The sequence below is a fragment of the Martes martes genome (genome assembly GCF_963455335.1).
Source record: "Martes martes genome assembly, chromosome: 12".
Taxonomy (NCBI): Eukaryota; Metazoa; Chordata; class Mammalia; order Carnivora; family Mustelidae; genus Martes; species Martes martes.
The window spans coordinates 7,648,906-7,676,463 of record NC_137900.1 but is presented as its reverse complement, the minus strand read 5'-3'; the positions used below and the strand labels follow the sequence as shown (position 1 = coordinate 7,676,463).

General features: G+C 41.1%; 1 protein-coding gene across 4 annotated transcripts in view; it reads right to left on the bottom strand.

Moving 5' to 3' along the window:
• Nucleotides 1–27,558, bottom strand: part of PUM3 (pumilio RNA binding family member 3) — a 47,417-nt gene that overhangs the window by 12,162 nt on the left and 7,697 nt on the right. For 3 of the 4 annotated variants that reach the window (XM_080820603.1, XM_080820601.1, XM_080820602.1), the window contains exons 4-14: nucleotides 25,537–25,672; nucleotides 24,873–24,948; nucleotides 23,132–23,225; nucleotides 22,799–22,865; nucleotides 21,860–22,034; nucleotides 20,806–20,909; nucleotides 19,747–19,825; nucleotides 17,422–17,520; nucleotides 16,517–16,570; nucleotides 12,603–12,683; nucleotides 4,695–4,837 (exon numbers count right to left, since the gene is read on the bottom strand). In XM_080820603.1, the coding sequence (XP_080676729.1) occupies nucleotides 4,695–4,837; nucleotides 12,603–12,683; nucleotides 16,517–16,570; nucleotides 17,422–17,520; nucleotides 19,747–19,825; nucleotides 20,806–20,909; nucleotides 21,860–22,034; nucleotides 22,799–22,865; nucleotides 23,132–23,225; nucleotides 24,873–24,948; nucleotides 25,537–25,672 (1,108 nt within the window). The remainder of the gene's footprint in view (nucleotides 1–4,694; nucleotides 4,838–12,602; nucleotides 12,684–16,516; nucleotides 16,571–17,421; nucleotides 17,521–19,746; nucleotides 19,826–20,805; nucleotides 20,910–21,859; nucleotides 22,035–22,798; nucleotides 22,866–23,131; nucleotides 23,226–24,872; nucleotides 24,949–25,536; nucleotides 25,673–27,558) is intronic. The other variant, XM_080820604.1, reaches the window with a different exon arrangement.

Below are 27,558 nucleotides of genomic sequence, written 5' to 3'. Positions count from 1 at the left end.
CACCCAACATGGGAGTACCCAAATACCTAAAGTTGGTAATAACAGACATAAAGGAAGTAATCAACAGTAATACAATAGTAGGGGACTTAACACCTCACTGAAATCAAGGAACAGATCATCTGAACAGAAAATCAACAAAGGAACAGTGGCTACGAATGACACATTGCACCAGAGGGATTTAAGAGATATATTCAGAACATTCTATCCTAAAACAGTAGAATACACATTTTTTGCAAGTTCATATGGAATATTCTCCAGAACAGATCACATATCAGGCCACAAAACAAGTCAACAAATTCAAAAAGAATTATGTCACACTATGTATCTTTTCTGACTGCAATGCTATGAAACTAGGAATCAACCATAAGAAAAGATCTGGAAAGAACACAAGCACATGAAAGTTAAATAGCTAATATGCTATTAAACAATGGGTCAACCAAGAAGTCAAAGAGGAAATCAAAAAATGTTAGAAGACAATGAAAATGAAGACACGACACCCCCCAATCTTTGGGATGCAACAAAAATGGTGCTAAGATGTAAATACACAGCAATACTGGCCTGCCTTAAGAAGGAGGAAACATCTCAAATAGACAATCTAACCTTACACCTAAAGAGAGCTGGAAAAAGAACAATGAAACCCAAAACCAGCAGAAGGAAGGAAATAATAAAGACCTGAGCAGAAATAAAATAGAAACTTAAAAAAAAAAAAAAAAAGAACAGATCAAGGAAACCAGGAGCTCGTTCTTTGAAAAGATGAACAAATTGATAAACTTTTAGCCAGACTCCTCAAAAAGAGAGCTCAAATAAAATGAGAATTTAAAGAGGAGAAAAAACCATCCACACCACAGAAATACAAGGATTACAAGAGAATCTTATGAAAAATTAAATGCCCATAAACTGGACAACCTGTACGAAATGGATAAATTCCAAGAAACATAAAACCTCCCAAAACTAAATCCGGAAGAAACAGAAAACGTGAACAGGCTGAGTACCAGCAATGACACTGAAAAAATGAAACTGAAAAAATTTCCAACAAACAAAAGCCCAGGACCAGATGGCTTCACCACGGAATTCTCCCAAACATTTAATGAAGAGTTAATAATTATTCTTTTCAAACTATTCCAAAAAATAGAAGGAAAGCTTCTAAACTCATTCTAGAAGGCCAGCATTACCCTGATACCAAATCATATAAAGGCAACTACAAAAAAGAAAAAGAACCACAGGCCATTATCTCTGACGAACACAGATGCAAAAACCCCCAACAAAATATCAGCAAACCAAACCCAATAATACATTTAAAGAAAATCATTCACCACAATCAAGTGGAATCTATTCTTGGGATGCAAGAGGTTCAATATTCACAAATCAATCAACATAATACATCAGAGCAACAAGAGAAAGGGTAAGAACCGTATGAGCATTTCCATAAATGCAGAAAAAGCATCTGAGAAAGTGCAGCATCCATTCGTGATAGAAACCCTCAACAAGGCAGGTTTAGAGGGAACATATCCCAACATAATAAAGCCCATCTATTCAAACTCACAGCTGACAGCATCTTCAGTGATGAAAAACTGCGAGCTTTCCCCTAAGATCAGGAGCCAGCAAGGACGTCCACTTTCACTACTTTTGTTCAACAGAGCACCGGAAGTGCTAGCCACTGCAATCAGACAACATAACGAAACAAAAGGAATCCAAAAAAGTGAGGAAGAAGAAAAACTTCCACTATTTGCAGATGACATGATACTATATAAACTCTGAAGACGCCACCAAAAAACTACCAGACCTGATAAATGAATTCAGGAAGGCTGCAGGACACAAAATCAATACATAGAAATCCACTGAGTTTCTATACAGTAATAATGAAGTAACGGAAAGAAAAATTAAGAAATCAAGTCCACTTGCAATTGCACCAAAGGAAATACCTAGGAATCAACTTAAACAAGGAAGCAAAAGACGTGTACTCTGAAAACTGTAAAACACTAATGAAAGAAATTAAAGGTGACACAAACAAATGGAAAGATATTCTGTGCTCACGGACTGGAAGAATAAATATTGTTAAAATGTCCATACTACCAAAGCAATCTACAGATTTAATGCAATCCCTATCAAAATACCAACCGCATAAATAAAATCTTAAAAAAAAAAAATACCAACCGCATTTTTCCCAGAACTTCAACAAATAATTTTCCAATTTGTATGGAATTACCAAAAAGCCTGAATAGCTAAGGCAAAATTGAAAAAGAGCACAACGGGCTATACCGCAATCCCAGATTTCAAGATACACTACAAAGCTGTAGTGATCCAAGCAGTAAGATACTGGCACAAAAACAGACACATAGGTCAATGGAAAAGAACAGAGAGTTCAGAAATAAATCCACAATTATAGGGTCAATTAATCCTCAAAAAAGATTGTGAGGCAAGACTATGCAATGGGAAAAGGATGATATTTTCAACAAAGCTGCTGGGAAAACTGGACAGCTACATTTTGCAAAAGACTGAAGTCGAACCACTTTCTTCCACCATATGCAAAAATAAACTCAAAACAGATTAAGGACCTAAATGTGAGACCTGATATCATAAAAATCCAAGAAGAGAATACAGGCAGTAATTTCTCTGACATCGGCCGTAGCAACTTTTTTCTAGATATGTCTCCTGAGGCAAGGGAAAGGAAAGCAAAAATAAACTGAAAATAAAAAGTTTCTGCACAGCAAAGGAAATAATCAAAGAAACTAAAAGACAAGCTACAGAGTGAGAGAAGATATTTACAAGTGACACATCTGATAATGGGTTAGTATCCAAAATATATAAAGAACCTGCACAACTCAACCCCAGAAAAACAAAGAATCTAATTACAAATGGACAGAAGATATGAACAGACATTTCTCCAAAGAAGCCATCCAGATGGCCAACAGACACACGACAGAAAAGATGCTCAGTATCACTCATTATCAGGAAAAAGCAAATCAAAACCACAATGAGATACCACCTCATATTTGTCAAGATCATTAACACAAGAAACTACAAGTGCTGGTGAGGATGTGGTGAAAAAGGAGCCCTCGTGCACTGTTTGTGGGAATGCAGACCGCGGCAGCCACTGGAAAACCAGTGTGGACGTTCCTCAAAAAACTACAAATAGGGGCGCCTGGGTGGCTCAGTGGGTTAAAGCCTCTACCTTCTGCTCAGGTCATGATCTCAGGGTCCTGGGATCGAGCCCCACATCGGGCTCTCTGCTCAGCGGGGGGCCTGCTCCCTCCTCTCTCTCTGCCTGCCTCTCTGTCTACTTGTGATCTCTCTCTGCCAAATAAATAAAATCTTAAAAAAAAAAAGTTACAAACAGAAATACCTTATGATCCAGTAATTTCACTACTAGGTACTTAACCGGAAGAATACGAAAACACTAATTTGAAAAGATACATGCATCCTTATGCTTCCTGCAGCATTATTTACAACAACCAAATTATGAAGGCAGCCCGAGTGCCCACTGATTGAGGACTGGATAAAGAAGAGCTGGTGTGTGGATAACGGGGTATTATTCAGGCACAGAAAAAGGACGAGAGCTTGGCATCTGCAGCAACATGGATGGGTCTACAGGGCAGAAGGCTAAGTGAAATCAGTCAGAGAAAGATAAATTCTGTATGATTTCGTTCACATGTAGAATTTAAGAAACCAAATGAACATAGAAAAAAAGGAGACAAACCGAAAACCAGACTCTCAACTCTAGAGAACAAAATAGTTATCAGAGGGGAAGTGGGTGAGGGGATGGGCGAAACAGGGGAAGTGGATTTAAAAAGCACACTTAACGAGATGAGCACTGAGTTATCCTAGACCCGTTCAATCATGACACCGTACACCCGAAGCTAACACAACACTGTATGTTACTATACTGGAGTAAAAAAAAAAAACAAGCCTTAAAAAATTTGCTATAATTTATTTTTATTTTTTTTATTTTTTTTAAAGATTTTATTTATTTATTTAACAGACAGAGTTCACAAGTAGGCAGAGAGGCAGGCAGAAAGAGAGAGAGGAGAAAGCAGGCTCCCTGCTGAGCAGAGAGCCCGACTCGGGACCTGATCCCAGAACCCTGGGATCGTGACCTGAGCCGAAAGCAGAGGCTTTAACCCACCGAGCCACCCAGGTTCCCAAAAAATTTGCTATAATTTAAACTAAACAAATGAATAGGACAAAATCAAACCACACCACATACACTGAGCATCTACTCTGTGCCAGGCACTCAGAGGTATTCTTCTGGCATGATTCTTTTATTTCCTTTTCCAGATAAAAACCTTAAGAATCTGTCAAAACTACAGGCTTAAAAATGGGATTCACCTTCTGAGGGGTTTTTTTGTTTGTTTTTTGTTTTTTTAAAGATTTTATTTATTTGACAGAGAAAGATCACAAGTAGGCAAAGAGGCAGGCAGAGAGAGAGAGAGAGAGAGAGAGGAGGAAGCAGGCTCCCTGCCAAGCGGAGAGCCTGATGCGGGACTTGATCCCAGGACCCTGAGATCATGACCTGAGCCGAGGGCAGAGGCTTAACACACTGAGCCACCCAGGCGCCCTCACCTTCTGAGTTTTAGAGAAGAAGCACGGTAGAGGGTATGCGTGCATGAGCACGTTTCTGGAAACACAAGCTCCTCGAAACTAAGAAGCAAGCAGAGCAGAGGAGCAAAGCGCTCCCACGACTCAGCTCTTCTTACCTGTGTGCGTTGCCGTCTCCTTTCTGTAGAACCTCAATGATCTCTCGCACCGTATGTGCAGGGTCTCTGGGGCTCAGTAAATACAACAGGACCTTCCTTCCGTATTTGTCATTTACTATGTTGGGCAAAGAACTAATAATTTCCTGGAAAATTACAGAAACAAAAAATGAATGTATGTGCTTAAGACAGGGTACACTTGCAATCTGAAGGGTACAGAAGGAGCCATGCTTGACTCTTTCCTCCCACGTGCTTCATAGGAAAATGTGGAGCTGATTTTGAAATTTCACCCTTAAAGCACGAAGCCTGATGCTCAGAACACAGAACGGCTTCTGGACTGTGACCAGCATTACTGAACAAGCCGTTTATACGGCTGACCGAGCTCAAGGACTTAAAAAATAATCTTTAAGAGCGTTCTCTTCCTTCACTATGACCAACAGTTCTCAGGCCACTCTTACTGGGAACATGGCTTGCTGGGGTCGCCGAGCAGATACAGTCAATCTGCAGCTGCTTTACATGTAGAATCGGCACCGATGAAGGACATTCCTACTAGAATTTCCCCACTGAGATGTATGTGAAGGGAGATAAAAGAACTCTGCTACATGGAACAAGTGAATAAAGGCTTTTAAAGTTAGTTGCTTATTCATGGCAAATGAAGGCTGTTTAAGGATTGCATTGAAAACAGATATAGGGGGAAGGGGAATGAATGCAGAGGGAGTCCACGGAGCAGTTACAAATAGTTACACTCTATGACATTTCCAATCAACTTCCCAAGAACAATAATCTCCTTTCTTAGTTGTCTGAATTGAAGTAACAAAGGCAATGTCATCCCCACCCCGGCTAAGCTCCTGTGTCAATGTGCTGATGTTTCCGGACAGCGAAGTTACGGTTTAAAAATTCCTCTATTCTTAACAGAGAATCTGCAACAGAAAAAAATTGTGTTTTTTCCCCTTTAACATTCCTAATTCTTGCAACAAGCCTAACAGGTATTCACAGCCATACGTGTTTGCACAGTGCAGGTCCTGCACAACTGGCTGGGGCCACCGAAACAGCTCTGCGCAGGTCTTCAGGTTTACCAGTGAGGGACCCATGGAGGGGAGAAGGGACCTGCCAGAGGACACAGCGTGCCAGTGGTGGGCCTTGACTAGTCTTGGTCCCCCAACTCCACGGAAAGGAATTCTCCATGGGATAATCTACTCATATGGGCTATTTTCTTAAATAAGCATTACCTTCAATGAGATTTGAGATTAATAATTCAATGCAAGGCGCCAAGCTAAAAATGAAGCTGGCCATGGAGGAGATCCCAATACTACCAAATCTGTGACCCCAAGGGTGGTGATCCAACTGCAGAATCCACACATCACAGTTCTCTTTTAAAAATGTCAACCTTCCCTCATTGTCTACACAAGAATATATTGTGCTTCCTAAAACTCATAATAGCAGCTAACACTTGAAAGGTACTCAGAGGAGCCAGACCAATGCGGAGAGCATACGCCCATGATCCTAAATACTCTTCCCAACACCAGGACAGAGGGACTACAGTCACCTCCATTTTACTAAGAAGAAGCCCGAGGCTTAGGTAAGTGATTTGTGGTAGATGCGTAAAGGTCACTCACCAGGACGTGGCCGACCCAAGACCATGGGTTTCCATGATTTTAAACCCTGTTGCATTCTTACTTTTGAAGATGTTTAAGGTCACATATGAAGATCTCTTTGTACAAGATAAAGGTCTGCAGAGAACAGGTGCAAAAGATCTAACCACCTCCAAATGATTATGAATTTCAACCACCCAGGAAGCAAAAAACTTAAAATTTCAGTCAGAAAAGGAAGACGGAAAAAAATGTTCATACCTAAAAAAAGGAGGGAGCTCCTTTGTAATCTCAAGGTAAACATGTCCCAGAGTGGGCTCAGGATATATATTTTTTATAATGAAGCATTTAGTACCACAAATACAGGCTACCTTTAGAGTGGCTTTTCCAATTTAAGGCTTAACCAACTCATAAAAGACAGAAGCTTTAATTTGTTGAAAGAGGAGAGTGAAAATGATACATAGCTTACGCCAGTTTCTACAATCAATCTGCCCCCGCCAACTCTACTATCCTAAAGAAAACCACTCTGGGGTATAGTATCTTCACAGCAAATGCTTTTTTGAAAAACAAAAAAAAACAAAAAAATAAACAAAATAAAATCAACAAAACCAAATCCTAGGGGAGTCTGTAATAAAGAGCTATAACTGGCTGCTGTCTATTTCTAATTAATGGTTTTTCCTTTGATATACAGAGGAAAAGAGGTGGCATGAACCCAACAATGTATTCCTCAACCTACTTAACTTTCTCTGCAGAGACTACACTTAAGGGCTAGTACAATGCACATGGTTCGGGAAAGAAAAGGCTTCACTCAACACAATAAGCTAGGGCTTCCAAAATACACACAAAACCCAAGCACAAATACTACTTAGGACTAGTCCCCAATTTCACTGAACTTATCCCTCCTTTCAGTCTGTCATTAAGAAACTCTGAATCTAGGGGCGCCTGGGTGGCTCAGTGGGTTAAAGCCTCTACCTTCTGCTCAGGTCATGATCCCAGGGTCCTGGGATCGAGCCCCGCATCGGGCTCTCTGCTCAGCAGGGAGCCTGCTTCCCCCTCTCTCTCTGCCTGCCTCTCTGCCTACTTGTGATCTCTGTCTGTCAAATAAATAAATAAATCTTTAAAGAAAAAAAAACTCTGAATCTAAATTTAAGGTTTTTCAAAGAGTGCAATGTTTATAAACTGACAATCATATGAAACTAAAAAAATCTTTACTTAAAAATGTGGTATTGTTAAGGGGACCTGCGTGGCTCAGTTGGTAAAGCCAACTCTTGATTTCGGCTCAGGTCACGATCTCAGGGGCGTGGGATCCAGTCCCATGTTGGGCTCCCAGTGGAGCTCTGTGCTGGGTGTGGAGCCTGCCTGGGATTCTTGCTCTCCGTCTGCCCCTCCCCATTTAAAAAAAACTGTGGTACCATTTAATTCTCCCCATCTCACTCTCATCCAAGCTTTCCTACCATCAAAAACATTCATCTTGGAAAAAATAAAATACTACGAGTATGGCTATATTATGGAGTACTAATCCATTTCTCTTTAACGTGGATTACAGAGAAAGCAGAGAGAAATTTCTAGATGATCCTCCCAAAACTCTACTGACTACTGGAAGAGGTAGAAATAGGTAAGGGGTAGCTATGGTACAGCTGTGTGCCGGATTCGATCTTTGGGTTCAAGCTGTTGTAGCCTTTGGCAAATCAGTTAACCTCTCTGCCTATCAACTCCCTCATCTGTACAAGGAAATGATATACCTGCCTCACTTGTGGGTCGTTACCAGGAGCAAATGAGAAAATTTGCACTGCAAACTGAAAAATGCTATAAAGTAATTATGTCCATATTAAAAACACACCTCTCAGGTTACAGGCTCTTAAACTGGGGGGGATTAAGTTAAAGCTGCTGGGGTCATGATTTTGGCATCCTCAAGACAGAGAGAACCCCAACAACGAAGGTTCAATTTTAAAGGTTTTCGACTCAACTATCCTTCTCCATAAAACTAACAGAGAAAATCTCAAGACCCATTTGTTGTAACTTCTTTGTGTGTTTTACTCTGGAGCAGGCGTGTGGACCGGAGCAGAGTGCGGGAAGGATAAAACCCCTCCCTCCGAAGACATGTCTGCCCAGTTCTGACCTCCCCGTGTTGGACCCTTATGAGATTCACGGGCATTCTTGTTTTGCCAAGCGTCTTTTGAAACGGAAAAGTAAAGGTCGTGATAAAGGGTGCACCCCAGAAGCAGGGTCAGAGCGCAAGTCTCGCACTTTCGGTGGCAGGAGGACATGAGGAAAGCAGCACGCGATACCGAGAACGGAGCCTCTGGTCCGCACACCTCTCTGCGGGGCTCCGTGCGGGGCCAGAAAGAGATGCACACTGGCCTACACCTCACAGAGCCAAAATCTAGTGGAAGAGGCACGAGAAATGTAACAAAACTGAAAAATGCAAGTAAGAGGTAAAAGATGGGTAAGTATAAAAGGAAGATCACTAGGCAAGGACGGCAGCCCCGTAAGTGTTTTCTTTTAAAAACTATGGTGATTCCGTCCAGAAGTACACCTCCCTGTGATCAAACAACTGGAAGACAGAGTTTATTGAGTGTCATTTCAGTTCTGCAAGAAGAAAAAGTTCTGGAGGTTGGTTCCAGAACAGTGTGCATAAGCTTAATACTACTGAACCTAAAAATACTGGAAATTTCTCTCTCCATGCCCTTCACCAAGGTCGATTATCACTCCCCACACCCAACCTGCTGCAACCACCAGTCTGCTCTCTGTATTTATGAGTGTATTTTTTAAGTTTATTTTGTGTTACAAAATGAGTAAGTCACAGGCTGTAAAGTACAGCATAGGGAAGTCAGCAATCCTGTTAATACCTTTGTATGGTGACACGTGGGGACTGCTACTTATCGTGGTAAGTACACAGTAATGTATGTAATTGTCCAATCGCTATGCTGTGAACCTGAAACTCACAGTGTATGCCAACTTAACTTCAATACAAAAAAAAGAAAGTGTGCAAAAAAAGGGGAAAAGGTTAAGATGACAAATTTTACATTATGCGTGTTTTACCACAATTAAAAGTAAACAAAAACACAACCAGGAAAATCTACCCCTTGGAGCTCAGATTCCCAGAAGCTGGCAGCTACCACCTTGGACAGGCAGCTCCAGCCTCTCTTTCCCCCACAGCTCACCCCCCACACCTGGCCGCCGCCTCCTTTTACCTGCCCGGAGCCTGGGGCACAGCACCATCAACCGCTAACTGAACAGATGGCAAAGACAAACTCGAGGAGTTTGTGAGGATGGGGAGACCAGGGCTGGCTGGGAGATCAGAAAACCATCTAGAGACAGAACTGGTGCTGCTTCTTAAATGAGAGAAGGCGGGGTGTTTATTAGGCTATGATTTCAACCTGACATTTCAGGAAACCCAGTTACTCCGAGCCGAATGCTTAGCAACACTAAGCCGTCTTGGCTATTTTTAAAAGCACTGCGCGATGCAACAGGTTTTGTAGTGGCTGGGTGGGAAATAACGGCGTGTGACTCTATGAACATATGAGCAGTGTATCTGGCAGCCCACTGACTGTGCTAAGTAAATGCCTTAGAAAAACAAGGAGACAGACAAGAATGCTCATAAAATTTGAAGAGCAAAAAATAACAAAAACTTTAATGTTTTAAAAACTGCAAACAATCTAGTCTCTATCAACAGAAAAAGGGAAAATGATTTATGGTATACTCATAGTACAATACTATTTGGCGCTGAAAGTGATTTAGAACAGGGTGGGCAAACCATGGCTCATGGGTCAAATCCAACCTGCGGCTTGTTTTCACACATCCTAAGAGGTAAGAATGGTTTTCATATTTTAAAGGGTCGCTAAAAACAAACAAAACCTAAAAACCAAGAATAGGCAACAGAGATCATAGAATGGCTCGTAAACCCTAAAATAATTACAACCTGGCCTTGTACTTAAAAAGAGACTTGCCAAGCCCGACGAAATCTCACAACCTAACACCAAAAGAAAAAAAGCAAGTCGCCGAAGAAAATATAGAAGAAAATATACGAGACATGCTTACAAAGAATCTATAAACATGCAAAACAGGGCCATATTCATCTCCATACAGCCAAAGGATAAGGGAGTGTATGCAAATAATACATAACAACATTTATCACAGTGGGTGTGGTGGGGAGAGGCAATCCGGGACAGGTACACAGAAGGCTTGAACTTCAAGTGTCAAGTTTCACTTCTCAGATGGTGGGAGGCTGGGTGTTTGCTGTATTAGTCTTAGTACTTCTCTGTATATTTAGAAGATAGTAACATTTTAAAGGGACGCAGCAATACTTATTCCTTTCAAACAGCAACTGGTCAGGGTATTTCTCTCCTTTTCTGAGGAACGCTGCTGTCAAAGCGGCTGCCTCATACCAACAATTCCAGGGGTAAATGGATCAAATTTTATAAGCATGTTTATTCTGGAAAGTCAAGTGGGTGGGAAAAGATGAGGGCTCAGCTGACCCGGCTGTGATTCCGACCTGACATTTCAGGAAGCCTGGTTACCCTGAACAGAATGCTTATTAGCCACGCTGTTTCCTTGGGTATTTTTTTTAAAAAGCACTGAATACTGCAACAGGTTTTGTGGTGGTGGGAAAAACACAAGAGCAATTAGCATTCCCGGATTTTATCACTAGCTGTATAGTTTAATGATACCCAGAACCTGCTGAGCCTTCCGTCAGTTAGAAGCGAGAGTTCATCAGGCCATTCTCAGGGAAAGCTGCCCTAAGTATGAGAAAGGCATAAGGAATGTAGCTCAAGTAGTTGTGGGAATCAAACCGATAAGCACGAGGAATTAAAACTGCTTCAATGGCAACTTGAAGAGGGACGACAGTTTGGAAAAAACTAATCTAGCAGACAGTGGTGGCCAATCCTGGTTTCTCTTGAAACCCATTTGGAACCCTTATGCAAATCTTAGTTGTTATGAAAATATTAAACAAAGCAACTTTCAATAGCCCAGCCTGTTTCCATTTTCATGAAACAACTTTATTCATTTTGCCAATTTATGGCCTCACATCTCTGTCACCAGAATGAAAAACAATCATTATTGATCGGAGTCAAAAGGGTAATACAGTCACAAGGAACATGCCAAAATACGCCGTCTATGACATGCAAGTCCTGCCAACTTGTTTCTTCCCACAATCCCATCCCAAAGAAAGTCATCGCAATCTTAAAACAGTCAAGGGGAAAGTCAGAACATGACAGCAAGGGCATGAGAAATTCACACACACTGGGGCCCTCCGCAGGCACCTAACCTTGCCCTTGCCGGCCTCTTTTCCCACTACGCCAGCTCTGCGCTTCCAGAAGGGCTGCAGAGAGAGGCCACAGCACCCCCACGTGCCAACAGGTAAAGTCTCTTTCTGCACATCCACACGGCTCCTCCCTGCTCATGGTGGGAAAGTAGCTTTTGTCACTAAGATTTCCCGAAGGGCCCAGTCTGTGTGTATTCAGCAAAGGTCTGTGTGTGAGGATCCTCAGCCCTGGAACCTCTACCACAAAGCCCAGCCCCCTCCCAGCACACCAGAAAGAGAGGAAGGGAAGAAAGGGTCACATATTCAGAAGTCAGGAAAAGAGGCAAAAGCACTGAAGAAGGTAGATTTTACTCCGAAGTGCTTTTACCAAAGGACCACAGCTTTTCCTGAGGACCGGCTTAGGGTTAAATGAACTGCATTTAATTATTACCACTCTGTGGTCACTGTACCATGCTTAGAAGGAACTGCTGAAATGAAAAAAGGAAACTGGTCTGTTAATTTCAGTAAGAATTTTTAAAAGGACTCTGAAAAAGCTTTCCGGAAAGCTCTAAGGAGTATCACAACTGAATGAGTTTTATCGGTTTTTCTTCTCCAGCCCCACCCAGCACCGAGGCAATGATAAACCAGGTAACTGTGCGGAGGTAGTTTCTCCAAAGGGAGGCGAGAAAGGACATCCTCCGCCCATGAGTCCCTGAATAATTAGCTGCAGAACTACTACAGCCATGAACTTCTCATCACATCTGAATACAGAACTGCTGACTCATTTTTCATTTAGCAAATCATGTGGTCAAAAAGCCATGTGATCCTAATGCAACCAGTCCCTTGCAAATCAAAAATAATATTAATATCAAGTTCCAAGATCGTGGTTTACATAGGAAAAAAAGCAAATGCCACAAAACAGAACTGAGACAACTGAAAAAAAAACAAAACAAAACCCAAAATACCAGTAGAAAGCACACTTCAACGTCTTTACACACACAGGTGTAAAATCAAACTGACATCATTGCAAACAATGTATCAATTTAACATATATTCAAGATCATGAGAATTACTTACTGATATGATTATCTGCTTCACAAGCTTAGTATCATCGATACAATCAAATGCCGCCAGTAAGACCAAATGGGAGTACTGGCCCTGTAAGAAACGGAAGCTAGGGAAAGTTAGAAGAATGCACAGCTTCTCCCTTTCATGCTCCCCATGGAGGCACTTTATAAGGTCACCAGCCTGACAACTGTCTAATGTAACTCGAAGACAGATAAAAGCCATTTAAAGGAACTTCCTCTCTTATCAGGACCTAGTTAATTATATTCTAGGTTGATGTAAAAAGAAAGAAAAACAAAAGCACATTCTTCAATATCAAGAAGCCGAGTCTCATTTTTCTTAACTAACCAGGATATAACACCTCTCAAAAACAAGTATCCTGTTAATAAATAACTACTTGAAAATTACACGAAAAAATGCAAGTGTAAGTTGGGGGGGGTGGGGAACCAACACCCAAGAATGTAAAACTATATATATGTATGTATATATGCATATATCTACGTATAGATATACATATCAGTATTTTAATCATGGAAAATAAAGCAAATAAACTCAGATATAACACAAAATATACATAATATGTGTACAAAGAAAATCAGGGAAGGAAAAACACTGTAATGTAATGGTCCCTGCTAGGTTAAAGGATTATAAATGATTTTTCATTTTCTCTTGTATACTAATTTCTCTAAAATAATCCTATATAATCGGAAGAGAAATACTAAATAGTAAAATAAAAGAATATACTTAGATACTATGAGAATAAAAGTAATCACTTTTAAAAAGTACAGCAACACAAGATTAAAAAATGTATGTTGTGACTTTCACAATGGTCATCTCTTGAAATAACAGAATTACTTCTGTGATGCTGACATTGTTTCCAAAGTCTAACAACTTCTACCTCATAACAAAAGAGGAAAAAAAAAGTGTTTTCAGAGCTGGTAGCATATTCTTTTTGTATCCTACATAAGGATAGCATGAGATCTTTTTGTATCCTACATAAGGATAGCATGAGATCTTCTACCTTGAGAAGGTTATCTGACTTCTGGTAACACTCATTTAGAGCCAGGTCTAAAGAACATGGCATGTAATAATGTTTCAATTAGAAATAAAATAGAAAAAAATAACAAAGGTCTAACGTCTTTACCATATAAAGACCAACCCTCTACTAAAAATGGGCAAAGAACCCATAGAGTCAGTTCACAGAAAAAAAGGGACAAGTGGCTTTAAGCATATGAAATAGGGGGCACCTGGGTGGCTCAGTGGGTTAAGCGTCTGCCTTCAGCTCAGGTCATGTTCTCAGAGTCCTGGGATCAAGCCCCGCATCAGGCTCTCTGCTCAGCAGGGAGTCTGCTTCCCCCTCTCTCTCTGCCTGCCTCTCTGCCTACTTGTGATCTCTGTCAAATAAATAAATAATTTTTTTTTTTAAAAAGCATATGAAATAATACTTGTTTTAAGGACAATAATTAAAGCAATTAAATGCCATTTTCCACCTATCATCTATGCAAAAGGGAAAACCCCTACTAATAGACTAACTTGACAAAGGTCTGGGAAAAAGCAGGCACGTTTCTTTATTGTTGGTGATAATGTACAATGTTTCGACTTCTTTAAAGAGCAACTGACGTTTATAAAAATTTAAAGTGCATGTATTTTCTGGTCTAACAATTTCATTTCTAGGGATTTACCTTACAGATGTGCTTCCACAAATGCACAAAAGAGTACCTGAGTACTGTCTAAAATAACAAAAAACTAGAAACTACTCAAGTACCCAACAGTAAGGACTGGTTAAGTGAATTATGTAAGTCCTATAATAAAACATTATCAGGTCATTAAAAAGAATGAGGCAGATAAAATGTATATATACTGAAATAAAATGATCCCCGAGGTGGACTGAGCGGAGAACACGATGTAGAGAACAATATGCAGAGGGTACACAAGCACTGGTCTCTGATTTTTTTTAAGTGCCACATGCAGAAAGATGCCCAAACACAAAACAAACCTCTGGGTGAAAACAAGAGAAGCTGGGACAAAATTTAAGTGAGAAAAAGACAATCCTACAATTTCAGTTGGAGCTTTTAATATTTTTCGGCAACTGAGAGAACTAGCCAGTGAAGAAATCAGTAAAAACACTGATGCTTTGAACAACACTACCAACCACCTTGATTTAATTGACATTTGCAGAGAACCACACCCACTAACTCCACAAAATAAGTTCTCCTCAAGATACTGAGATAGGGGGTGCCTGAGTGGCTCAGTGGTTTAAAGCCTCTGTCTTTAGCTCAGGTCGTGATCTCAGGGTCCTGGGATCAAGCCCTGCATCGGGCTCTCTGCTCGGCGGGGAGCCTGCTTCCCCCCCCCCCCCCTCTCTGCCTACTTGTGATCTCTCTCTGTGTCAAATAAAAAAATTAAAAAAAAAAAAAAAGATACTGAGATAGACTGTATGTTGGGCCACAAAATCAGTCTTTAAAATTTTAAAAGGATCGAAATAATAGAGTACGTCAAGAATCCCCAATATTTGGAAATGTAAACGCTTCTAAATAACCATAAATCGAACCCATGGGCTGTTACTAGTTTCACTCCCCTCTTTAGAGGCAATTCCTTGAGATGCAAAAGGCACTGCACTGTTAATCTCTCCTTCTCATGGTGCCTGGCTGGGATTAGGGTCTCAAAGACAAAAAAATAAAAACAAAAACTGTTTATAAAACTAAACTGTAAAATTAAACCAATCTAATTTTATTATTTAATGATGTCTTTTACTATTAATGCTTTCCAGAATTTTCTATTAACATTCTATTTTTATTTATTTCTAATTTAAAATATTCAAATTAAAATGTTATACAGAAGATGTACTTAATGGTGAATAATGACTAATAACATCTTGTCATACTCTGGAAACCACTCCATAAAGAATCTCTTCTTTCATTTCATTACAGAAAAGTGAGCTGCCTTCCACATCGCCTTCCGTGCTCTCGCTAGTCCCCAGCCCTACAGAAGATGACAGGTATGTATGTGGTCACACAGCACCAACTTATGTGTGTGTGCAGCAGCACTGGCCAAATCAAGTACTCTCTGATGCTAGCAGCTCTCATTGGACTTTTCATAGGAAATAGTTGTTATCAACCAGTTTTAGTTCCCCAGTAAATTAGAAGTTTAAAGTAACTCAAAAAGAAAAAAGTGCTTACTATTACATATATTCCAGAAATACTGTGGAAAACCACTTAGTATTTAGATACACACAAATACTTTTTTTTGAGGCAGCTAATCCCTCAGAAAAATCTTTTCGTATCCTCTATAATTTCACCTGGAGAGCTGTTACAGCATCTCCAAAGCATCCCAAAGAACTATAAAACTTAACTAGAATTTTCTCTGCTGACTTTACAAATTTATTCTAGGCAGTAATTTCCATGTTTAATAACATAATTGGACAAATTCATTAAAGAAGTAAATACCAGGCCTTCAAAAAATATCTATTAAAAATGGAAAACTGTCACAAGAGGATGTTAAATGAAAAAAGGAGAAATCTTATTTAGTGTAAATTTAGTATCGTTAAAATACAAACATATGCATAGAAAAAGTAATAAAACAAGGAACAATTTTCTTCTTGGCAATTTTCTGCAGTTTTTAAATTTTCTACAATAGACGTGATTTCATTTTATTATCAAAAATAACTTAAAGAGGGGCTCCTGGGTGGCTCAGTGGGTTGGGCCTCTGCCTTCAGCTCAGGTCATGATATCAGGGTCCTGGGATGGAGCCCCACATCGGGCTCTCTGCTCAGCAGGGAGCCTGCTTCCCTTTCTCTCTCTGCCTGCCTCTCTGTCTACTTGTGATCTCTGTCAAATAAATAAATAAAATCTTAAAAAAAAAAAAAACCTTAAAGAGAAGCCAAAACCAAACAAAAACCTAATAAACTGTGGTTTTATTATACTTACATTGGCCACCTTTTCAATATAAGTCTTCATTGTTTTCACAATCACTTTCCTATCCTTAAAAAAGAAGAATTAACTTTTGTTATAGCTTTCAGTGATAGCTTAAAAATTACAGCCAAAAATTTTATATAATACTAAAATTCCCACCAGTCTGGCATACTCTTCTCTACTGAAAACAGTTACGAGCCAGACCAAAAAAAAAAGGCAATATGTTTTAAGTCCTTTCAGAACTATTACAACCTTAGACCTGTTCGTGACAATGCACTGAGACCGAAATACAGAAGCACAGAATTATTAGCTGTAAGACAAACTTAGTGCAACTACCTTCTTTTAAAACACTGAGAATGGAGGGAACTCATTCAGCGTCTGAACTCCTACAAATGCCTGAGAGCACAGGGTAGACAGTATTCGATACTTACCTGCTGAACAGAAATTAAATCTGTATTCATTTATAAAGTGGGCAAAGTACAACTCTTTTAAAGGCAAAATTATACTATCAAGGAAGTGCGATCACCTCTGTGAAACTTCTATATTTAACACGGATCTTCACCTTTTCCCTCCAAGCACTGAACACACACGTGAGCCAACCCAGTTGCTCATTAGGACCTCTTGCCTCTCCCGCCCCCACGAAGATCATTAAATGAGGAATCGAAGGACCTGACCGGTACCAAAACTTCTATAAAGGTAAGCCTGGCATAAACACTGTGCTGACTCGCTCCACGGGTCCCTTCCCAAAGAAAGACAACTCCAGCTTTTCATACTTAAATGAAAATTCCAACAAAGAAACACCAGGCCTTAAGAAAATCCCATTCCTGGGAGGCCCCGAGGTGCCACTGCGCAAAGACAATGCTGCCTGCACACATTAGGGCAAAGCCCATGCGAGAGGGCAGGCCTCTGGGACCACTCACCTTGGGTGTGCCGTGCCACAGGCAGTGCATGGCCACTCTAGCGCCATCGTGTGTGTGCGCCAGGTAGATCACGGCTTCGCGGATGGCTTCGATCGTTTCCTGCGGGACAAATGCCACCGGGGCTTTATTTTATTCTTCCTGCCTTTTAAAAATCTATCTACTGAGGGGCAGTTATGCATGGAGAATGAAAGAGAGTATAGGAAGTTAATAATTTCATTTTTCATTTTGTAGAGAAGCATGCAGAAACAACTTTTGTCTATAAACATTTTTTCCCCATCAACAGCAGCAAGTAGTGGTAGCAATTTCTATTAAGATATCTGAGGAGTTTTACCAACATCTATTCAAAAAGGTATATAGATGTGTAGTATATTCCAAAAGATTTTTCAAGAAAAAGAAATCTAGGAAGTGACTGTGGTAAGAAGGGAGTTTTTAACAATAAAACCAGATAAAATAAATAAAATGCTCCTTCCTAAGAGAACAGTGTATATAATGAACAAAAAACCAAACACTAACTTTGAAAAAAGTTTCTCTTTTTCAGCTTATCATTGGATTATTTCTAGAACTCATTTTAACAATTCACCATAAAAACACTTAACAGTTACCTAAGAAAAATGAGTCTATGAGACTAGGTCCTCATTTATCAACGACCCCTTAGTAAAAACCCAGTCATTAATTTCTTACAAGGTAATTTAGTTTATTTATAAACTTCCTTCTTCATTGTCAATGTACATAATCTCGTAATTATATCTGGGAAGTCTGGCCTACAGAAGTACATGAGTTCTGACAACTAAAAGCTGCAGGACCCCACTTGAGTCTGTTCCCAATTTAAAAATTTATCTCAAATCAATAAAATAAAAACAAAGTCTCAGACCATGAAAGAGAAAGGTGGGTGCCTAGTTTCATCAGTAAGCAACAAGTGATTTCATCTTTAACTTTGTTATCCTTTCCCGGGATGGGTCTCCAAAATACAGCTCTCAGCTTACATATCTAAACTTAAGAATCTATTCAAAGCCACTCAGCTGGAGAGTGAATGCCCCAGGGCCAGGAAAGATTTGTCTCATTAATGTATATTCACACTAAGTCCCCAAAGACTTTTGTGTTATTAATACATTCAAAACTAAAAAAATATTTTCTACCACTGAATATACCCAAGTGCTCATATGCTCACTTCCCAAAATACAGTCCTGCCTTAATAAATCCAGACCTGTCAGAAACTGTGCTCTGCAGAAAAGAGAAAGAAATCCCCAAGAGAAGCAGCAGCTGCTATGTTCACTGGACCACACGCTTAGGTGAGCAGCTACTCTTGGGAGGGTCTTTTCTCGTGTCAGGTTTTTTTTTTTAAAGATTTTATTTATTTATTTGACAGAGAGAGATCACAAGTAGGCAGAGAGGCAGGCGGGGGCGGGGGGGGGGAGCAGGCTCCCTGCTGAGCAGAGAGCTTGATCCCAGGACCCTGAGATCATGACCTGAGCTGAAGGCAGTGGCTTAACCCACTGAGCCACCCAGGTGCCCCTCCCCTATGTCAATTTTGAGAGGGCCAAAATTCCTAGGAGTGTTTAATCTGGCATATTTGTTAACAAGAAGTCAGGGTCATTATTTCAGTTACCCCTTACTACTGAAATGAGGACAAACAGGCAATGAGTTCGGTTTGATGAGGCAAGCGAAGTTCAGGGGACTAAATGATGAATTCTCATTTGTATTCCCACCAATGACTTGAAGGGCAGTACAAATTATCTTCACTCTGTGTTCCTTATCCTTCCAGCGTATAAGGTCCAGGTGTTCATGGTCCATTTAGTTTTACAGAAGTGTCCTCCCCTAGCCTTTTAACGCTGACATGATTTTTTATCAGCACAGGGGAATTTTAAACCCTTGGCATGCCAAACATCTATTTGTGAGTTAGTTTTCAGTATGGTTAGCTGGAGGACAGTTTCTGGCTAGTAAAATATAAAAATCCAACAAGATTGATAAAATTATGGTCAATTCCACTGTCTTCTGGCAAATATCTAAATGGAATTAGTAGGCTTGTTCAAAAGCGTTTAGTGGCTTAACTTCTTTAAATAAGGAAATAGGGGTGCCTGGGTGGCTCAGTCAGCCAAGCATCTGACTCTTGATCGTGACTCAGGTCTTGATTCTGGGGTCATGAGATCGAGTCCGCTCTGGGCTCAATGCTGGGTGAGGAGCCTGCTTAAGGTACCCTCCCTCTGTCTCTCCCAAATAAATAAATAAACAACTATTTAAAATTTCCAAAATTTTCAAAGCAGCGTTTTACATTTTAACATGGCTCTTCCTCTATGTTTGCTTTAAAAACCAACAGCAAGAACTTACTGATCTTAGCTTTGGGGGCGCATAGGTGAAAAAGTCCAGGAATACTTTGTGCACCAATGAGTGCTTAATCACAGCTTCCCTGAAAAGAGAGAAAAGGGAAGACAGACTGTGTCAGATCTAGCACTACATACAGTAACAGAGACTAAGGCAGCCTCAGCTGTCCTAAAATAATCAAAGCCAATGAAATGGTTTAGCAAATGTAACGACATCAGACAGAATACATCCTTCAGCAATATACTAGGAATTAAGAAAAAAAACCACCTTCCAGACTCTAAGTCTTTTAGTAGCCTCTACAATCGAAACCAGCATACAAATTCCTAGTATCTAGTCAGCTAAGACTTATCACCATTCCAAGTACACTCTACCATCTTCAGTAAGGATGTCTATGCTCTGACCCAACAACGGACATCTGATTAGAAATCCGTACGTGCACCGGCTTTTTTACGGTTATTTTCTTTCTGTCAAGGACCCTTCACAATGCGTAGCTTCATAAAATAATTTTAGCCCAATTAAAACGTGAGCAGAACGAAACAGCACCAGCAACCGCAACAAGCCTGAACTGACACAAGCTTCCCCGTGTGACGCTTGCGGGATACAGACGTACAGTGGAGGCGGACCACCACAGCACGAAGATGTCAAGCTGACACGGACCATCTCAGTAGCCAGCAGACACCGGTTGCCTTTATGGGCAAAGCACTGTTTCTGAGTGTTTTGGAAACATTAACCCTTTTAATCTTCATAAACTTCCATGGAACATGTACCACTATTATCCCAATCTTAGAGATGCGGAAGCTGAGGTTACGTCGCCCGGCGGTCACATAGCTGGTAAGTGAGGGGGGCACCAGGATTCCCACCTGGGCAGTTTGGGTCCCAAAGGCTACATCTTACCCACTCCATTACAGTGCAAATGCTAAGAAGGCCACACGCCTGAGCATCTAAGCTTCACGCTCCAATGTAAGTAGCACAATCTACTGGGAAACCATCTACCTTTTCTATGCGAGGGTTATATAACATTTCCTTCTTTCAAATGCTAAGAAAAGACAAAACCAGCTTTCTTACTTTTGGGCCATTGGAGTTAGAATCTGCTTCATTTCATCCATGATGAGCTGTAGTTTTTCTGGCTGTACCTCTAATACTTTATCCAAGGTTGGATGATCTGCTGACTACAACGAGAAAAATCAAACCCCTCTAAGTTTAATTAAGCTTCTTCGACATAATTATTTCAAATAAACTTAATATAAATTTTAGATTTCCCCTATTTATATAATGAAAGCCCTGCTGTAGATACACTCATGGAGTAACTCGATTGTCTGATTTTTACTCTATACACCCATCTATGTATTTAAAGAGCCAGCCCAAACAGCCTACCAATTCGACTAGTCGACAGGTGCTAGCACGTGCTTAATCATAAGATCAAGTAGTCAGCTCACAAATTCTTGCCACCATACGCTTTGTAATTAGGTGGATATTCCTACTGTGACAGTCACAAAAGCAGTAAAGCACTCAGTTCAAACCAGGAGCTGAACCTGACTAGGGGAGGCAAGCCAGGAAATAATCCGTATCCCTGGAGACAGATGGGTGTGTTTATGTCGAAGGGTCTGAAACAGACCCTTTAACTGTCCTAGTTCCCTTCCTGATTCAATCTCTGTACTATATCCAAGGCTGGTTCTCTCTGCTCCCTTTCCTCCTTCGATACAACCTAGAGAAGGACAGTCCATGCCATGAAGACACACGGAAGGCAGCGATGGGGAGCCTGAGGCACCTCGGCCAGAGCCGGGGGCCGGTACAAAGCTTTGCTACCTATTAAGAGTCGTCCCCTCAGTCTGTCAGAAAACGGATGTACCGAAGCACCACACAGAGCACTTCGGAGGGAGTAACAGTGTAGTTTAATTTAAAGGGGATTTAGAGATAGTGCTCTGGGAGGAGGAGAAATCTGTCTGATCACTTGGCTCATCACACCAGAGACAAAACCATCTAAGAGAACAAAGGGTGGGAGACAGTGTCTTAACGGGCCAGCCAGAGCTAAACTACTTTTCTGAGAACAGGGCACTGCAGAGTCAGGCAGAGCACACAGAGAAAGAGCGAGTGCTCACAGAACGTCTTGGGATGTCACCTTGTAAAGCTGAAACGTGTTGCCGTAGAGCTCCTCGGCCAGCATGTTCCTCTGCTCCAAGATGGCTTTGTCATTGTAGGCGTACTCCACGATGGCGGACGCCTCCGCGTGCCGCAGCATCTTCCTCACGTGGCCTTTAAAACTGCTCACGATCGCTGCGATCTGTGGCTTACTCCTAAGCCCAATGCAACGGTGGGAAAAGCTCAGCGACAGGAGAAGAAAGCCGGGCAGCAACAAATCCTAACTGCCCAGAGCCCGACCCATCAGAATACCGGGTGGTGGGCCCCAGAGAAACGCAGGGGAGAAGGCCACCTCCAGCCTGCCGGCTTCCTCGGCAGCCAGCCGGCTACTGACGTCTGAGATCTGACTCTGCCGGGCAGCTGAGGGATCCTGAGCAAGCTTCTGGAATTCTCTGAGATGCGGCTTCTTCGGTCACAGAACACAAAGAATGCGGCCGAGGTGAGGGCCGAGTGACCTCAGGCGCACAGGGCACTGGGACTGGCACACAGTAGGTGCCTGGTGTCCCTTCCCTGTAAACACTGTTCAATTATAGCTGGAAATACTTGGAAATTTTGTTCACTATTGGCGAGCACATTATGGCACCTTAAGCTCAAAAAAAGAATTCAGGACAGGAAACCCTCCTGTCTTGACATTTTCTAACCCTAACCCCACTGATTCTCCTCCCGTTCCCCCTCCCAGCCCTCCACCTTCTAAATACTGGTCACCTCTTCTTCCAGGGCATCAAAATACACTCACAAGCGTGCTGAAGGCAAGGCCATCGTTCACATTACTTCAATAATTGCTTTTAAGACCACGCACCCCAGAAACATCACAAGCATCTGCCTAGGGCCATTATTAGGATCCCAGACCACATGCACAACTGGTATCCCCACCTTTAAAAAACTAATGACAATATATTTTACAAATAAAACAACTCACCCATACATGAGGAATTTCTTCACAATATTTCTGGAATACTTAGCTTTACTTAACTGGACCAAATCATCTGAAAAACAAAATACATTTACAACGATTTGCTAGCCTCACTACAGCCCCCCAGGAGCAAAGAACTACCAAAATGCACAATCCTGGGAACACAGACAACTCTCTTAACTTGTCCCACGCAATGAACAAATAAAACAAAAAAAGGTCCTACAGAGAACACACGGCTTTCCCTCTGTAAGAATTGTTTTCCAGGGCAGTCTTGGGTATTTCAAGAGAAAACAGTGACTTCTGAATAATCACAGTCACTCTTCCGCATGAAAGAAATACCTTGCAGTTCTTCAAACGCCTGTTTTCTCTGCTCTTCAGTCCCGTGCTGAATGTAACACTGGATCACGCGGGTGGAATCGTGTGCAAACGCGATCTGCAGGAAAGACCAGTTTGGGCCTTTACGCTGCTTCTCTCTGAAGATGGGTGTCTTTATCACAGTATCAATGTCTCACTGCTACCGCTCTTATTCCTCCTTGCTAGTCAAAGGGTAGGGTCCTCACGGATAAAATCAAACCGAGGTCAAGCGGGAGAAGAAATGCTTGTTTCAATTGTACAAAATGACTCTCTCGTTTTGCCACCTACCATATATACCATGCATTTCAGAAGAATTTCCTTAAGGGACGTTTATAGAGATATTTTTGATAAAACTAAAAACAAAGTTTTTAAAAAGATGGCTGTTTTGTACATACTGATCACTTATTAGATAACCAGGACTGATGCTTCAAGTACATTTTCCTCATTTAGATGTCAACGCAACCTTAAGAATGTGCTGTTGTGGGGTGCCTGGGTGGCTCAGTGGGTTAAGCCTCTGCCTTCAGCTCTGGTCATGATCTCAGGGTCCTGGGATTGAGCCATGATCAGGCTCTCTGCTCAGCAGGGAGCCTGCTTCCCCCTCTCTCTGCCTGCCTCTCTGCCTACTCTGTCAAATAAGTAAATAAAATCTTAAAAAAAAAAAGAATGTGCTGTTGCTATGCCCATTTTACAGATAAGAAAAGCAAGTTTATGAGAAGTTAAGGAGCAGACTATCCCTGGGGATGAAACTTAACTTCTCTGAATCCCAGATGTATCAAATGTCCATCAGGGACAAAGACATTAAGTTAAAGGAGACAAAGTATGCAATGGTTACCACAACCCCTAGCACACGGTAATCAATACAGAGGTTGTCACTGCCCAAAGGCACACACATTTTAAACTGCAGAGTGAGGATCTAAACACCATGTTCACTCCCAAGGCCATGCAGTATTAACCGAAGGGTAGCTGGGAAAGGATGCTGAGTGTAAAATACTCATAAATCAAGGATAACAGACTACTGCTAGAACTGAGACGTTCTAGCCTAAAAAGACTTTTCTTCCTGGATAAAGAAGAAAGCAGTTGCTGGGAACTTGCGTAGTTCAAGACTTCAAACTGCAAAACAGCATCTGATTAGACCTATGTATGTGGTCTGGCAAAGGCTACCCCTCCAGGGTCCCCAAAGCTATTAAGTCTGTTGTCTCACAAGTGAATAGTCAGCTAAGTATTTACCCAAATACACAAGCATCAACAGAGGTTTATTATAAAATACAATTAAGGAACAACAATGAAAATTGGCTTAGAACTCCCAAATCTGTATTTCAAAGATCTCTGTATGATGTTTATAAAAGCAATGATGAAAGAAGTAATCATCTGTTAACATCATATATTCAAAAAAGCCAGCAATTTAGAACATATGGAAGCATACGGAGTTCAGAGAAAGACTCTCTAACTAATAAATTCCTCAAGGCAACTTTAAAGAACACTGATTTACTGTAAGTAAATTTTTGAAAAAGTGACACAGCCAAATACTTGATATTTTACTAATTTGCCAGCAATAAGGTCCCAACTATTAAATTTTTTATTTAGTCAATATTGTAAAAGGTACTTGAAATCTGTGGCCAAATACATTTAAAACAACTTCACGGATCATGAATGGTCACCTAGCCCTTCCTGACAGTGAGTCCATTTCGATTGTTAACACAGGCAACCGTGAGCCTGCCCTACTTACAGTTTTAATTTTCCCTTGAATCAACTTCTGCAAATCACTCATCAATTTCACTCTCTTTTCTTTGTCACAGTCTTTTCTATAAATGAAAATAAAGGGGGAAACAGAGCTTAAGTAAAGACATTATTTTAAATAGGAGAAACTAAAAAACCCTACCAGCGTACGTTCACCCACATAGGTGTGATTTTTCTCTTTGGAGGCAGCAAACCTCTGACATTAAAATTACTATTCCAGAGCAGCCAGAGAAAAGCAATTTTCTCAAAGACAAGAACTCATCTCACAAGGTATAATTTTATGCATCAATTTAAATCTTCACAGCCAGAACCTCAGAAGTAAGGAAAATAATAAAACATGTCCACGATACCAAATACTTAAGTAACTCAAAACTGAGCAGATAAGAAACTATCCTCCTTTTTCTCAGAACTCTGTCAGAGAGCATTCAAAGCTCATCCATTTCCATAAGCATGTCTGACCCCAACCACATCATTCTGCACACTCCTGCCACGAGCAGACGTCCCACACCAATGGGCCTAGCGCAGTGCTGAGGGCTCCCTGAATAATGCCAGCGCTGTGCAGGTCCGGGTAGGACGGCTCACTACCTACGAGGGGCATCAGCACCCCTCCGTGCTCTCCAAGGAGTAGTAATGATGCCACGAGGTAGCATTACCTTCGTAAGATCTCCCAAATCTGTTTCGCCCGAACAACAATGTCATAGTTGGTTTTGTCACTGAGTTGTCTGCTTTGCTTTAGTTCTTTCTTCTGCTTTTTGAAGTCGTCCCATTTAGGTTTCTTGGCCACTGATTCTAGTCATTAGAGAAATTATTCTGGTCATTATAGAAATTACATTTAACATTTTGAACACCACAAACCAGTACGAATGAGGTACACAGGGCAATCACTTATCAGGACCAACATTCGCTGTAAAAATATCATTCCCTATAAACTCAGACTTTTATTTCTTTTTCTGAGCAGTTTATACATTCTAAATTTGGTTGAAAACAACCACTTATTCATTCAACAGCTACATATCAACTCTTAATAGAGTGTACCTTGGTGGCTCAGTGGGTTAAAGCCTCTGCCTTTGACTCCGGTCATGACCCTGGGGTCCTGGGATCGAGCCCCGCATCAGGCTCTCCGCTCAGCGGGGAGCCTGCTTCCTCCTCTCTCCCTGCCTGCCTCTCTGACTACTTGTAATCTCTATCAAATAATAAATAAAATCTTAAAAAAAAAAAAAAAGGATTGTAAAAGCAACTGAAAAATGTTAAGCTTCCCTTTCAATTGTGAAATAAAAATTCTACTGTAAAACATTACAGTCCTCAGACTTTAGGTATAATCAGTTCTTACCGTAAACAAAATCAGTTCTTTTTTTTTTTTTTAAGATTTTATTTATTTATTTGACAGAGAGAGATCACAAGTAGGCAGAGAGGCAGGCAGAGAGAGAGAGAGAGAGGGAAGCAGGCTCCCCACTGAGCAGAGAGCCCGATGCGGGACTCGATCCCAGGACCCTGAGATCATGACCTGAGCCGAAGGCAGCGGCTCAACCCACTGAGCCACCCAGGCGCCCCAACAAAATCAGTTCTTAATGTAAACAAAAATCAGTCCAAGCTAAAACAGGGAAAAATGTATGAAAATTTTCAGTACCCTGAGTGTTGTTATCTATCATTTAATTCTCACAACAACCCTATTAATATGCTCTTTCTCACAAAGGCACTACGAAGCTGCTTCTGTTCCTTGTCCATGGTCACACAAGTCCTCAGTTGTGGAACCAGGGCTGAAACCCAGAGACAACTCCGAAACTTCGTGCTCTGCTGCCTCTTACTCATGACAGTACCCCGTCCAAATTTCTCAGTTTTCTACAGAGTAATGCTCTGGAAGTCCAGTATCTTCCCATTAGAGCTTTTTGGTCTTCAAAAGCTAAGTATCTTACCAAATGAATCAAAAAACCCACTGAGGCCAAACAAAGAACAACTTAATAAAATGGGTATTATTTATCTGAGTGTCCTTCAAGGAACCCTTTGGGGAATTACCGCCTTCTAAACGCCTCCCTCCTTAGATTGGAAAACACATGCATTATAAACAAACCTAGAAAATGCAAAAAACAAAATTCCCCTATCATCTCAAAACCTACACAGAAGTAGTAACATTTTATTTTCTTCCTGCCACTTCCCTATGTATGTTTTATATTAATCTTCAAAAATTCAGAATCTCACTGCCTCACTGAAACATTATTCTACTGTACGCGTTCTTCCACAAAACTAAATTATTTCTCAAGAATGTAATTTCCAATGGCTATACGCTTTACCACAATGTACTTCATTATTCCCCTTACTTATCTGTTCCCCGGTGGTAACCAGAGACTGCCCGAACAGACGGCGTATTTCCTGTTCGCATCAGGGCATCGTGTACCACACAGCACAGAAGGGCTGACCCTGACCGAGCTCACGTAATTCCACCCGCTTCTGGGCGCCCTGACATCTGCCACGGCGGGCTGCAGTACACATGACAGCTTCAGGGACCTCCAGTATCCAATCCCCCCAGTGCCGACCCGCAAATATGAGAAAATAAAAGCAGAGATCCATCCTGACACGTCAGGAACATCGCTCCCACAGAAAAGGAACCAGGGCTATCTCATGACGGGTCTTCACGTGAGAACGTGTGTGTGTGTTTAAAATGCCATGCCAATGGGGTG